We start from the raw sequence: 12,505 nt of genomic DNA on the forward strand, positions 1-12,505 counted from the left end.
CCTAGCACCCTGAAACATGGCAAGCCTCCTATGGTCCTGAAACTAGGGGCATTATCCCACAGATGAATCTGGCCCCCACCATAAGGAATAAGGACACAGTCCCTACCGCGCTCCATGGCAACCTGCATTTGTGTCATCGAGTCATTCCAGAGGCTGCCTTCACTTTGGATTAGGCTGAGTGTGCATGAGGTGCCCCTAGGCAGGCAGGAGCTGGCTCCCTGCTGCTTTCCACTGGCTCCCACCGCAGCTTGGCACAGCAGCTTCACCTGTCCTGTTTCAGACCTCACAGGCTTTCAAACAGAGCTCTGCTTGCCCAGAACAAGTGTCCATCTCAGATGGCTGCCTACTGAAGTCCCTTTGATGGCACATTCTCTGATTCCATGGGCAGGCACAGCTTTGGGGTCAAGAAAGTGAATCCACACTGAAACCCTCACTCCACAAGAACAGATAGGGCCTGGCTACCCCTCACTCACAGCTAGACCTCATTAGAGCTGCCTGCCCATCCCTGCTCCTGGAATTGCTGATCCGTAGATCAGAGGGAGGCACGGTGATCTACAAGACTGAAAAAAGGGAGAAGGGGACAGAAGGGACCCACAGACCTTCTCCCCCTCTCACAACTATCCAAGGCACTGACTCATTAGGTGACCTCTGGTGACCTCTTGATTTCCCTGACAACCCATCTACAAGACAAGGTTGTGGCAGGAGCTCTCCAAAAGCTCAAAAGCTGCATCTGGAGTGCATGATGAAAAGTGTTTGGAGAAGAACAGGATTAGCTCTCATAAACACCCATCCCTCTTCCTTGCATCCTCCTGCTGGTTTTCCTTACCCCCCTGTGGAACAGCATTGCCAAGTCAGCTTTACCCGCCCATGCTTAAGAAGTTAAATCCTCTCAAATGCATCACCCTTCACCAGATCAGAAACTGGCCAGTCAGGCCTTCCCGTGAGCTGAAACCCCACATCAATCCTCCTTGCTGCAGCAGCCAGGATGCAGACCACAGTGACCTGATATCCACCCTAACCCCTGTCCCTTCTCAGTTGGTTTCTTCTGGGATTTGACCTGGAATTCTGAAGCCCATCATGGTCTGGTCCACCGTGTTCCTGGGGCTGGAGTTGATGTAGCTGGACTGGGTCTCCAGCGTGCAGCCAGTTCTTTGTAGGAACTGAAAGAAGTTCTCATGGATAGACCCCTCAGGACTAGAGAGACAGAGGTCCTGGGTCAGGGATCTGTTGAGGCAGTTCCTCCCCAGTCTGGACAGCTCTTCCCGTATCTGACGGTTCAGTAGCCCGTAGAAGAAGGGGTTGATGGCAAAAGAAGAGTAGGCGAGCCAGGTAACAACAATCTCCCCAGGGCCCCCGGCAGGAGTGACTGAGTTAACAGAGCAGTGTAAGTGAAAGGAGAAGAATGGCAGCCAGCAACACAGGAATTGGCCCACAATGAGTACTAAGGTCAAAGCAGCCTTGCTCCCTCCAAACACCCGCTCTGGAGACAGCCGGGGAGGCAGGTTTCTGGTCGTGATGATAGTCACTTGGCTGTTAATGGAGTCTGATCGTTGCCTGGGAGTGGCCGTCCAAGAAGGGACAGGGACATGCTTCAGAGAAGCAATCCGGGCCACTTTGTAGATGCTGCAGTAGACAGCAAAGATAATGAAGGTGGGCACGATAAAGCAGAGGGTACTGAAGACAATGACAAAGATCTTCTTGTGGGCTCCAGGGCTCCAGTACACAGTGCACTTACTGGCACTGGTGGCCCCATTGTCTTGGGGCCATCCCACCAAAGCCAAGATTGTGATCAGGACAGATTTAATCCAGATGAAGACCACCACAGTGACTGCCAGCCCAATGGTCATTTTGACCTCATACCTCATTGGGTGGACAATGTAGTAATACCTCTCCACACTGATGACTGAGATGGTGAGAATGGAGGCGCTGATGAAGCAGATATTCAAAAAGATCAGGGTCTGGCACTCTGCAATGCTATAGATCACCCTGTTGAAGCATGAAGAGCTGGAAATGATCCCCAGTGGCATCAGGAAAATGGCAGACAACAGATCTACCAGGCAGAGATGGCAGACAAAGACAAACTTCCTCAGGAGAGGGGTCTTGAGGATAACTACCATCACAGCCATGTTGGCAACCAGGGCTATGACATTCAGCAGGACCATGAAGAAAAGGCCGACAGCCTCCTGGAATGTGGAAACCTCAGCTGCTGAAAAAGGGCCTAGCCCCTGAGTAGCATTGAACCCAGTTCTGTTTGCCATTGCACCCGACAGCTGATTCCAATTTCCCAGCACCTGGACTTGTCACTGCCTTCTAGAAGCAAATAAACCCATCACCATCTTCTTCACAGGTACGTCTTCTCTCCTCTGTGGAAAAAGTGGGAGGAACAGAATGTAGAAGAATTGTAAATGAGCAAGGAGAAAGCCTTACAACTGATTCTGACCCCAAATGACCCTGGGGATGGTGAGAAAACTTCACCTTTCTGGGCATCCACAGAATCCCATTTTAGAGTAGTTCTGTGGTTCTAGCATTGTTGGCTGTAGCCATGTTGGCCTAAGGACGTACTCAGGTAAGGTTTTTTGGATAGATGTGATATCTTTTATTAGACCAGCTAAACTATTTAGATATCACATCTACCCAAAGAACCTTGCCTGCATTCTGTGGTGCTAGTCCTTCAAGCCAACAAAGGCCAGAGAGATTCAGGAGGTGGCACAGGAAAGAGTAAGGCCAGAAAAGGAATTACAAGCCAACCTGGTGAGCCTTCTCAGAGCTACAGAAATCAATGCACTGTGACCTTGTCTATCCACCTGTGTATGCCACCTTTAGAGGTGTTCAGGACCATAGCCAGACCTTCCAAGAGACATGAGCTCCGGCTGGCTGGGACAGTTCAGCTACATTGTGTGCATCTGTCCTGCTGCGCTGGGGGAGCACTGTATGGCCGAAGCTCTTAGAATGGGGTGTAGACCCCCACCTCAGGGACCAGTGAACAACAAGCTGTCTAGTTTGACCAAAGCTATTTAGCATGAAGTAATCAACCTAGGCTGGAGTGAAACTGGTAACCCACAGGTACCTGGCTCCAGATCCCATCTGATGTCTGGGAGATGAGTAAAGGGGGACTAGAGAAAAGACTGAGTTATAAAGGAGGGGGGTCAAACATATGGCCCATGCACTGGATTCAGCACATTAAGCCATGCCACCTCGCCTGCCATGCTCCTAGAAGAGGTGGGAATTGGGGGAGGGGGGAGTGGCACTGCCAAAATCCAAGGTAGAGACCCATTGGGACACATTGGCAGTCGTGGGGCAATGGCTGCATTAACCTCCACAGCTACCTGGCATTGCATGCCCCATCACCACATCCAGATCCAGCCCATGAGGAAGCCCCCACAGTCAGAATCCAGCTTGTGGGGATAGAGAGAGCAAACCAGTTTGACACCCCTGAATAAAGGCTATGAAGTCTGGAGAAGAGTGACTGTAAGCATCAGTATAAAACCAAGAGGTCTCCAGGAGGCCAATCCCTCAGCAAGGAGGGGAAACCCCATTCCAGACCAGGCACACATTGCCCAGGAAATGCATAGGTGCAGCAGCCTGCCAAGACCTCGCATTAGGCAAGAGTCACTGAGGGACTGGGCACTTCCTAAGCAGTCAGGATACCCAGAGGCTCTAAAATGAGAGGCATGCATGTAAGGGAGGTTCCAGCTCATGCTTCTGGGCATAAACCAGTCATTAGCTTCTAGGAGGTCAGGAGGTTTCCTCCACTACTCTGAGTCAGCTCATGCTGGGTCCTGGTGGAGACAGTATGCTAACCCTGATGAACCCCGGCCTGATCTGATCTGGCCGTCCCTGGGCATCCGTGGTAATGAACTCAGGGCATATGTGTGCGTGTGTGTGTCCTCAATCCTCACTTCAAATTTGCTGTACCGAGAAAGGGAGATCACTTCTCCCTAACCTTGAATGGCTTTGTATAGTTGAGGGTGGAGACTTGTCTATTGCACTGTGGGCAGAAACCCCTACAAGAGTCTACTACAGCCTCCCAACTGGAGGATCGCAGCTACACACAATTTCAGGGAGATGGGGGATTTCTCCTTAGCTTGCTCCTTTGGCCTTTTGGCTGAGGGCAAGCAAGACTCAGGGGCATCTGAACCCCAAAGCCTCTAGGCTTGGGGCTTGCATGTAGGATGCCTGCCACAGATCTGGGAGTATCTGACGCCCTAGGCTGAAGAGTCTAGGAGACAGAATACTTGCTGGTGATAACATCACACAGACCCGAATGACTGAGCTCTGCTCGGTCAATGGAATCTGGAACTGATTTGACTAATTTATCTTGAGACATGAAATTAAAAATAAATCCAGCTGTGCTGCTGCTGTATCTATATTTCTACACACTCTCTTCTGACTGCCCCTAGTCTGCCGGGGCACATCCTGGGCTGAGCCAGTCCTGTCCTCAGGCATCCAGGGCTGGTTGGAGCCCCCTGCCCAGGTTACACAGCTTTAATTTTTCTGGAAACTCATCTGGGCTGCTCCTCCAAATGGACTTTCCCAATTAAGGATCAAATGCATTCCAAGGGTCTCTGCAGGGCTACAAATCCACAGGCAGCCTTGGAAAGTGGCCAAGGAGGCACTGACATTTCAAGCCCCTCAGGAGCCAGCTTGCAAATTAATTGCTACTTCAAGGTTGGAGTAGTGTCCAGATGAACTCACCCAACTGGGCCCTGACAGCTCAGATGAACTCTGCAGAACTAGCTGGAAGATTCACCTATCCACAAGGGTCCAGTTGTGTTGGAGTTTATGGCAAACATGGGCTGGTTGGGAGTCACACCCCTATCACCTGCAGCTTCCCAGTTCAGGACCTTGCTGAAGCCAATGCAAGCTTTGCCATCTGCTCCAGTGGCTACAGCAGCATGTCCTAAATTCTGAGAGGGAGCATTATTTTCTCCCATTTTTAACTTAAACATCAAAAAGTTGCTGCCTGTTCTTGAGCAAAAATTGGTCCATGTAACCATGGCTGAACTGCTGCTGGTGAGTACTTGGGGATCCTGGCATGGTGGTGGGGAGGATAAGTGGTTTTTTGCTGAGATAAGCCATGCAGATGCTTTGTGGCTCTTCAACATGCCATTTTTCTGCCCTAACATCAAATCTGATGCTGCAGCCTGTCTGTGCTGCCTGTCTCCAATGGATGCTCAGCCTTTGACCTGCCTGGACAATTTCTAATCAAAGGCAAATTTCCATCAGAAGCTGCCAGGTTACAAAGCCCCAAATGCTGTCTGCCCTGATGCTGGGCATCCCAGAGCCCCCTGCAGCAAGTCTGTGAAATTGACAAGAATGTCAATTTCACAGGTGCTATTAGCCACAGAACTCATCAGAATGTCAATTTCACCCAGCAGCTGCTGGGTCCAGGGCATGACCTGAAGTGTGGGTCCTGGTTGAGGAGACATTTTCATGCTGAAACCAAATTTAGAAAAGGTGACATTTTCTGCAAACCAGAACCCAGCGTTTTGCTGGTCGCTACTCAGAATATTGTGCTTCCCAAAGCTCTGTGCATGAAGCTGTAATGGCAGCACTATAGAAATATCACCCCAAGCCCCCTCCAAACCAGGAGTTGGCAGCCCTGCAGGAAAGGACTGTCCTCTCAGAATCGTTCCTTAGCTATCCTGTTTCCCTTGGCTTTCAGATCCATCCCCTGAGCAATGATAAGGGAGGGGCTCAATTCCCAGCTGATTGTTCCAGGATGCCCTCCTGGACCCCTTTCCCTTTCTCTCCCCATTGATCAGCTGCTCCAAAACCAGACAGTGGCTCTAGCACAGCTTCAGAGGTGCAGGGAGATCTCCCATTGCTCATATTCTTTGAATTTCCATGATTCAGATCCTGGGCCAGTTCCCTCTGTGTTCATAGCCATGGGTGCTGCTGAGGGAGGGTTTGAGGCATGAGGTTCTGAGGTCCCACGCATGATCTGGAGCAGAGTACAGGGCAGGGCAGGGGAAACGAGGCAGGCCATACTGGGTTTGGGTAAATTGCATAATGGCTGGTTGGGGGAGGCTTTGGGGGGAAAGTTGGGCTCAGAGGGCTGAGCAGTGTTCAGGTCTGGAGAGGAGTGGCAGGTCAGTGCAGAGCAGACTGTCAGAACTGTGGTGATGGGTTAGTCTGGAGGGCTGGCTTGGCCAGGGGGTCAGTGTCACTGCACATGAAATGTCTTCTGGTTTAGTCTGAGAGCCAGTCCAAGTGTGCAGAGGGCTTTGGATCTGGGGCAGGAGGCTGGGGTTAGTCGTGGCTCCATCTGATCCAGCAGGACATTTGGGATCCGAAAATCCATGACCTTTGGATGGGACAGGGTGTCCAGAGTGCCCAGTTGTGCCCCACATGCATGCAGCGAACAGATGGGGACATGAATGGCCCTGGATGGGTGCAGACCAGGGCGTAGCAGGACACTCCCCAGCCCCAGTGGCAGATGGAGGGATGTACCTAACTGTCCCAGCAAGCTCCCAGGGGTATGCAGCGCTCTTAGGGCTGGTAGTGCTCTGATTCTGCAAAGTGAAGACCTCTCCTGCTCTTGGTAGCTGGTGATGCCCCATTCCCCTATGTGAATGCAGTGCTGGGGAAACTGCTGCATCCAGCCTACAAAGCAAGCACCCTGGTCCAGGCAGATATAGCCCCTGTGCTCAAATCCTCATGTGCCACATTTAGTAGAGGCAGTGCCGGTGCTCCCTGGAACCAACACTCCCTGCTGGGCTGCAGCTGTAGATTGAAGGTGGCGCACCCCTGAGTCTCCAACCTGCACCTCTGAGTGCCTAGAGTTGATGTAGTTGGACTGGGCATCATCCATGGTGTGCCAACATCTGGTGAGCCTGACGCCATAGGGTCATTTGGTACCAGTCACTGTTGTTGGGTCTTTGCCTGCGAGAAACTGGACCAAGGCCAGAAAAACCCTCCAGGGGCAGCTTTGCTGTCATGCACACGGTATATTCCTCACACCAGCCCCCATCCAGAGCACTCCATAACACCTCCATCTTCCCCAGGGAAGGGTGTGCATTCATGCCAGGAAGGGTAGCATCCATGCTCCATACTGCTGGGTCAGTTCAGCCCCCACTTAGATACAGTGCCTTTTCCCAGCATCCTTTCCCCAACCACTTCAGTGCCATGCTTGCCTATGGGTCCCCTTGCTGCAAGTGCCCAGCAAACTCCCTATCAGCAGTGCCCTTAGAACAGCTCCAGCTCTATCGCCCAATCTGTCCCCAGAGTCAAACCATGCCAGCCCCCTGAGGCATCCCTCGTGCTGGCAGAGGACACTGGGTTTGATCCCAGCAGTGGCAGCACCCAGCTGGGCTGAGGGCTGGCAGGGGATTTGGAGAGAGCCTTGCAGGGGATGGGGTGCCAAGCAGCAGCTGCAGATTGGAGGGCAGTGCCAGGCCACCAAAAGAGCCAGTTCTGGTGGATGAAGGTAGTTTCAGCCCTACAGGAGCCAGGAGCAGCAGGGCTATGGGGAAGGTGTGAGACCATTACTAGCATCTCTGCAGGAAGCAAGGCAGGATGGGAATGGTCAGGGATGCCCAGCAGCAATGAAGATCCAGGCTGGGGAGGGTCCCCTTCATTAGGTGGTGAATGTGTACCCAAGCACCCACAGCCTCCTGCCTGTCTGGGCACCTTTTACCAAGCCATTTCTAACTCAGAGCTCGTGCACCAGCCACTTGCAGCAGGGTCTCAGAGGGCACATAACATTTTTTTGTGGCCAGTCTCATAGGTCCAGATTCTGGGCTCGCTCTGCAGAGCACACCCTTGCACACACACATTCTGCAAAACTACACAGTGCACCAACACAGCCAGCAACTGGGCCACAGAATCCCCCCTGTCCGGCTCTATCAGCAGCCAGCTCTGCTGCTGCTACCTCTTTCCTGTCCCTGCCTTGCCTCCCCTTCAGCAAACCAGAGTGAATGGCAGGGCAGGGCACAGATCTGGGAGCCAGGCAACCTGTTGCCAACTCTGTTACTGATTGGCTGAGTGACCTTGACCACAACACTGTGCCTTGGTTTCCTCTTCCGTGAGCTGGGTGCAAGCCCCGTCAGCCACTGCAGCAGAAGACCTGGGTCTCCAGTGCTGTCACTGGGACAGCGTCTCCCACAGCCTTGGCTAAGGTAAGTCCTCTCTCTGGACACCTGTGCCTACAGCAGGTCTACTCCCAAACAGAGGCACCATTCAAAGGATGGCTTGCTCCCACCTGATGTTACTGCACCAGCCAAAGTTCCTAGCACAGACCTGCCCAGAGCGGTGCCAGCCCCTCTCCCTGCCTCGCCACTGCCCCATGGTAATTTCGTCTTCTCCTGTGCCCCCCAGTGCCTCTCCCTCTCTGATCCTTGGTTACTAGCCTGGACACATGGAACATGCTACATAGGAAGACTGGAGCACTGGGGAGGGTGCTGGGCACCTAAGAGGATCAGCCCTCACAGGGCATTGGGGTGACTAGCATCAAGCCATTTAGCAAGACACCCACCCTCCCTGCTTGCCCCATACCCCCAACTCCTGGCAGGAGGTTACTGACCTGACTGGAGTGTCCCCGAAGCCTCCTCACCAGCTGGGGACTTCATCAGCTCATCTCCGCCAGGCTGGGGCTTCGTCCTCCCCTGCTGACCGTGAGCTGCTGCAGGGGCTCAGACCCCTCCCTGCCCCGGACTCGGGGGCACTACAGGCTCCTTGCCCCAGTCCTACAGGTAAGTGTGACTGAGCAATGTCTTTGGCCACTGCCTGGCATGAAGGGCTGGCAGCTGCTGTCCACACGCCCAGTCACTTTGCAGATTCAAAGCTCTTCTGCCCTCCTGCACCTGTCGTGAGTGAAGCACCAGAGGGTCTCAAGGCATCTGCCCAGTGGGGCTGTGCCCACCTAGTGCACCTCTGTCTGGCATCAGCTTCTGCTCCCCAGCCTTGGAAAGGAGCTGGGAAGCTGCGGGCAGCTGCTGATCTGCGCTGTGGATGGCACAGGCTGTCACTCCAGGTCTCCGCCTGGCCTTTTAAAGCGCTGTCATTCACATGGAGAATTCTGCTGGGTCCTAACAGCCTCGCACTCCCACAGCCACACAGGGGTGGCTCTGGGCAGGGAAACCCACTGCCCAGGGGTCACCCTCTCCTCGAGGGCCTGTTTCTGCCATGTTGCCCCTGCAGCAGTAAGCCACCAGGGCAGCAGGAGGGCCTAAGACGTAAGACCCCATTAGCTGGCTCAGGCTGGGAAGAGGACCTGGCTGCAGGATGCTAGTACCTCACAGTCCCAGGGCCTTGAAACCCCACAACTCCTCACAGAGTTTAAGAGCTCTGGGATCAAAGCAATTCCACCCTCATCCCAAGCCAGGCAGGGCATCCGGTACTCGGGCTAAGGGACAGTGTCCCCCAGGCTCCCCTCTCCTTAAGGGCACGTGGCACAGCAGCTCCAGGATATGGACCTGCCTGGTCAAATCATAAAACAGACCAGTGAGGGGCCCATCGTGTGTGACAGGGGGCCTTACCAGCCCATCCACCACTATGTCAGACCTCCTCAGCGTACCAAAACTGCAGCCTATGGACAGAAAGGGGCAAGATTTCCAATGCGATGAGAGATCTGAAGCGCCCAGCCAGGGATGTCAGAAAAGAGCTGGATTTTTTTTATGAGAGCTGTGTGTCTCCCCACATCCCCCTCACCCCCAAGCCAGGCCCTTACTCTCCCAGAAATGGAGCTCCCAGAAGGGAGGGACAAGAACTGCTGGTCCCTTTGGAAACTCCCAGCACAGACAGAGAGATGGCCAGGACTGCTAATACCTCCAGAGACAATGGAAGGGCATGAAAGTACCACCACAGTTATCCTGGGATCCAGGACTCCCAGGTTCTGTTCCCACCTGAGGTATTGTATGACCTTAGGCAAGTTACTTCCCCTCCATGTGCCTCACTTTCCCCACCTGGGAAATGGGGAGAAGATCCAGCTTATGGGAGGGAGAGGGGTGTCTGGGCTGGAAATTTAATGCCTGCAAAGTGCTGCATGACCCTGCAGTGGCAGAGTGGGATCCAGAGAAGCCCAATGACACTTCTTATGGCCCAGAGCCACAGGAACTCCAAGCAGCCCAACTCTAGTGCCATAGGGAGCCCACTCAGCTGGGCTCAGACAGTTGCTTTCATCTCTCAGAAGTGGGGCTGTTCCTGCTAGGACTTGGCTTTGCAGGAGCCACAGGCAGAGCCAGGGTAGGAGCCTCTTGCTGGATGCATTTCGCCTGTCAACCCCCCAAACCACCACTGATTCCTGTTTCCTCAGACAGCCCAAATACTGCCAGGGCCCAGTGCTCATGCCATGCCCATGCTGATAGCAGACAGCTGACAGAGAAAGGGCCCCCACCAGTCCCTCCCCACCCCCAAAACAGGGCTGGGGAAATATGCCAGCTCAGAGCAAGGGCTGATGGATGATGTCTCCCAAGGGGCTGGGCCCAGCAATTGTAACAAACCCTCCTGAAGGTATGGAAGGGATGGAGAAGCAGGGCGAGGGGGAGCCTAGCGTGACAACAGGGCCAGAGGTCTAGGTTTCAGTTAAGGCAGCCTCCAGTCAGAAGCTGATGGCTTTTCTTGTAGAGAGGGCTGGCAAGCATCAAACAGCAGGTCTCAATCCTCAGTCGCTCTCAGGCAGCAAAGCTCCTTGCCTGAAGTCCAATCAAGCAGTGCCAACACCAGGGCTGAGAACTTGGCCCCTTCAGTATGCCTGATTTCCATAGCAAATAAGGAGGGCCAGCCCCTGGGTAAAGATCAGAAGCTTGAACAGCTGTTTGATGGGCAGGAGCCAGTCATGGGGAAAGCCTCAGTGCGGGGAGGACTCCCCCTTCCTCTGGTCAACCAACCAGGCTCCTTGTTGACACTGGAACATGGAGTTTGTTTACACTTTTTTTTTAAATGAGTCCATTATTCTCAAGATGGATTTGACTGGCCTGTGGGCCACGGATGCTGCAAGCTGATTGGCTGGTTTGGATAACAAGGGGGGAGGGCATTGGGGCTGGACAGGATTTTGCTCCCATTGTAAGTGATGTCATGCTGTGGGAGAACAAAGCGATTGATGGCAGTCCCAAGGCACAGCTTGCTGCCAACTCAGTGCCTGGGGGGGTGGCACTGATGGACAGCAGTGCATGGGGCACTACCAGCAAAGCATAGCTGTGCTTAGGTCAGTGCCCCAGATGCAAAGGAGGGCTCTGAGCACATGCTGGGGGCCTCTCGGATGCCTTTTTACATAGTTAGCACCAAGAGAGCACAGGAAGGGGGACAGGGCTGATGGAGGAAGACTGCCAGAACTATGCAGGCAGCCCAGGGTAGGGATAGCTAGTGGGAGTAAGGATGGAGCAGGAGGAGGGAGAGGTATGGGTATGGGTAGTGAATGTGCCTGTCTGGATGTGGCTCCCAGCAGCACTATTGCCACTGAAGCCTGGGGCTTGGGAGCAGGCTGGAGAGTGCATGTCAGTGAGGTCCAGATGTGCAGGCCAGGGCTGCTGGAAGCTGCACGTTCTGAGTCACAGCTTGGGGACAGAACGCCACAGCTGCGCTCGGGGACAGACACAATGGAGCACAAGATCAGCTCACAAGTACTGTGAAGGAAGGAAAGTGCTTCAGAGATGGTCCCTATGCCCTGTCTTCCTCTCTCCCCGCATCTACGTGGGCCAGAGACTGAGATAATCCCAAACCCCAACAGCGTGGTGAAAACTAAGAGACTGTGTTAGGAAAGGACTGAGGACGGGTGCGCGGGAGCAAGCAGGTGACCATTGTAATTGGTGTGTGGGTTTTAAATACATTTTAAGCTTTGTGTAGAAATGCTCATCTGGGATGCTGTGTATAAAATCCCAGTCCCAAGGAGCTCCTGGCTTCGGTGGGATCAGGCTGTCAGCCTCTGACTCTCCAGTGCTGCAGAAGCCATCTCCTCTACCCCTGCCAGGCATGAGCAGGCTGAGGACCAGTATCTCAGGCCCAGCCTCAGTAATGCCATCTATGTCAGGGGCTCTCCCAGGCTCAATACCCAGCTGCCATATCCCAGCCCAGGTAGCACCAGAAGCCACTGCATGGCCCTGTGGTCCCTAGACCCTACTGTGTGCCCCTCTTATACCCCAACTCCTTCTGTGAGTCAAAACTTTACCTAGACACAGCCCTGCCTGCCTCAGCCATCACCTCATATCCACACTTTTCCCCCTCCCCACACAGAGCTGCACCAGCCCCAAACACCAACCCACAATCACTGCTCTAGGTTAAGAAGAGAGGGAAGCTGTTGTTGTGCCCTCTCTGTCATGACAGGAAGAGCCAGGGATGCTATAGTCATGGGAGCCACACAAGACCCCAGAATAGATAGGGGAAAGTTTCTCGCTAGTCTTCTTGCCACCAGTGCTTGGATTAGCACACCCCGTCTCCAACCCAGTGCTGACCCCAGCTTCCCACCTCTCTTTGTTGGCTCTTTTCCCCTAGTCTCCAAGGTGCCACCTGCTCTGCCTTTCTTCTATCTACCTTTTCTGCCACCTCCATAGCCCCATCTGTGTCATCT

At 53.7% G+C, this 12,505-nt stretch overlaps 1 protein-coding gene across 1 annotated transcript; it reads right to left on the reverse strand.

The window, feature by feature from the left end:
* Window positions 1-836: 836 nt before the first annotated feature.
* Window positions 837-2,258, reverse strand: GPR62 (G protein-coupled receptor 62). The gene has a single exon (XM_090022281.1). It carries the CDS (start codon window positions 2,256-2,258, stop codon window positions 1,032-1,034), a length of 1,227 nt encoding a protein of 408 aa, XP_089878407.1. The 3' UTR covers window positions 837-1,031.
* Window positions 2,259-12,505: the final 10,247 nt, after the last annotated feature.

The sequence above is a fragment of the Crocodylus siamensis genome, chromosome 11, assembly GCF_052110815.1.
Source record: "Crocodylus siamensis isolate JL-2025a chromosome 11, ASM5211081v1, whole genome shotgun sequence".
In the NCBI taxonomy this organism is placed as follows: domain Eukaryota; kingdom Metazoa; phylum Chordata; order Crocodylia; family Crocodylidae; genus Crocodylus; species Crocodylus siamensis.

Coding starts and splice junctions, on each gene's coding strand:
- GPR62 (XM_090022281.1), bottom strand. CDS start 2,258: ATGGCAAACAGAACTGGGTTCAATGCTACTCAGGGGCTAGGCCCTTTT.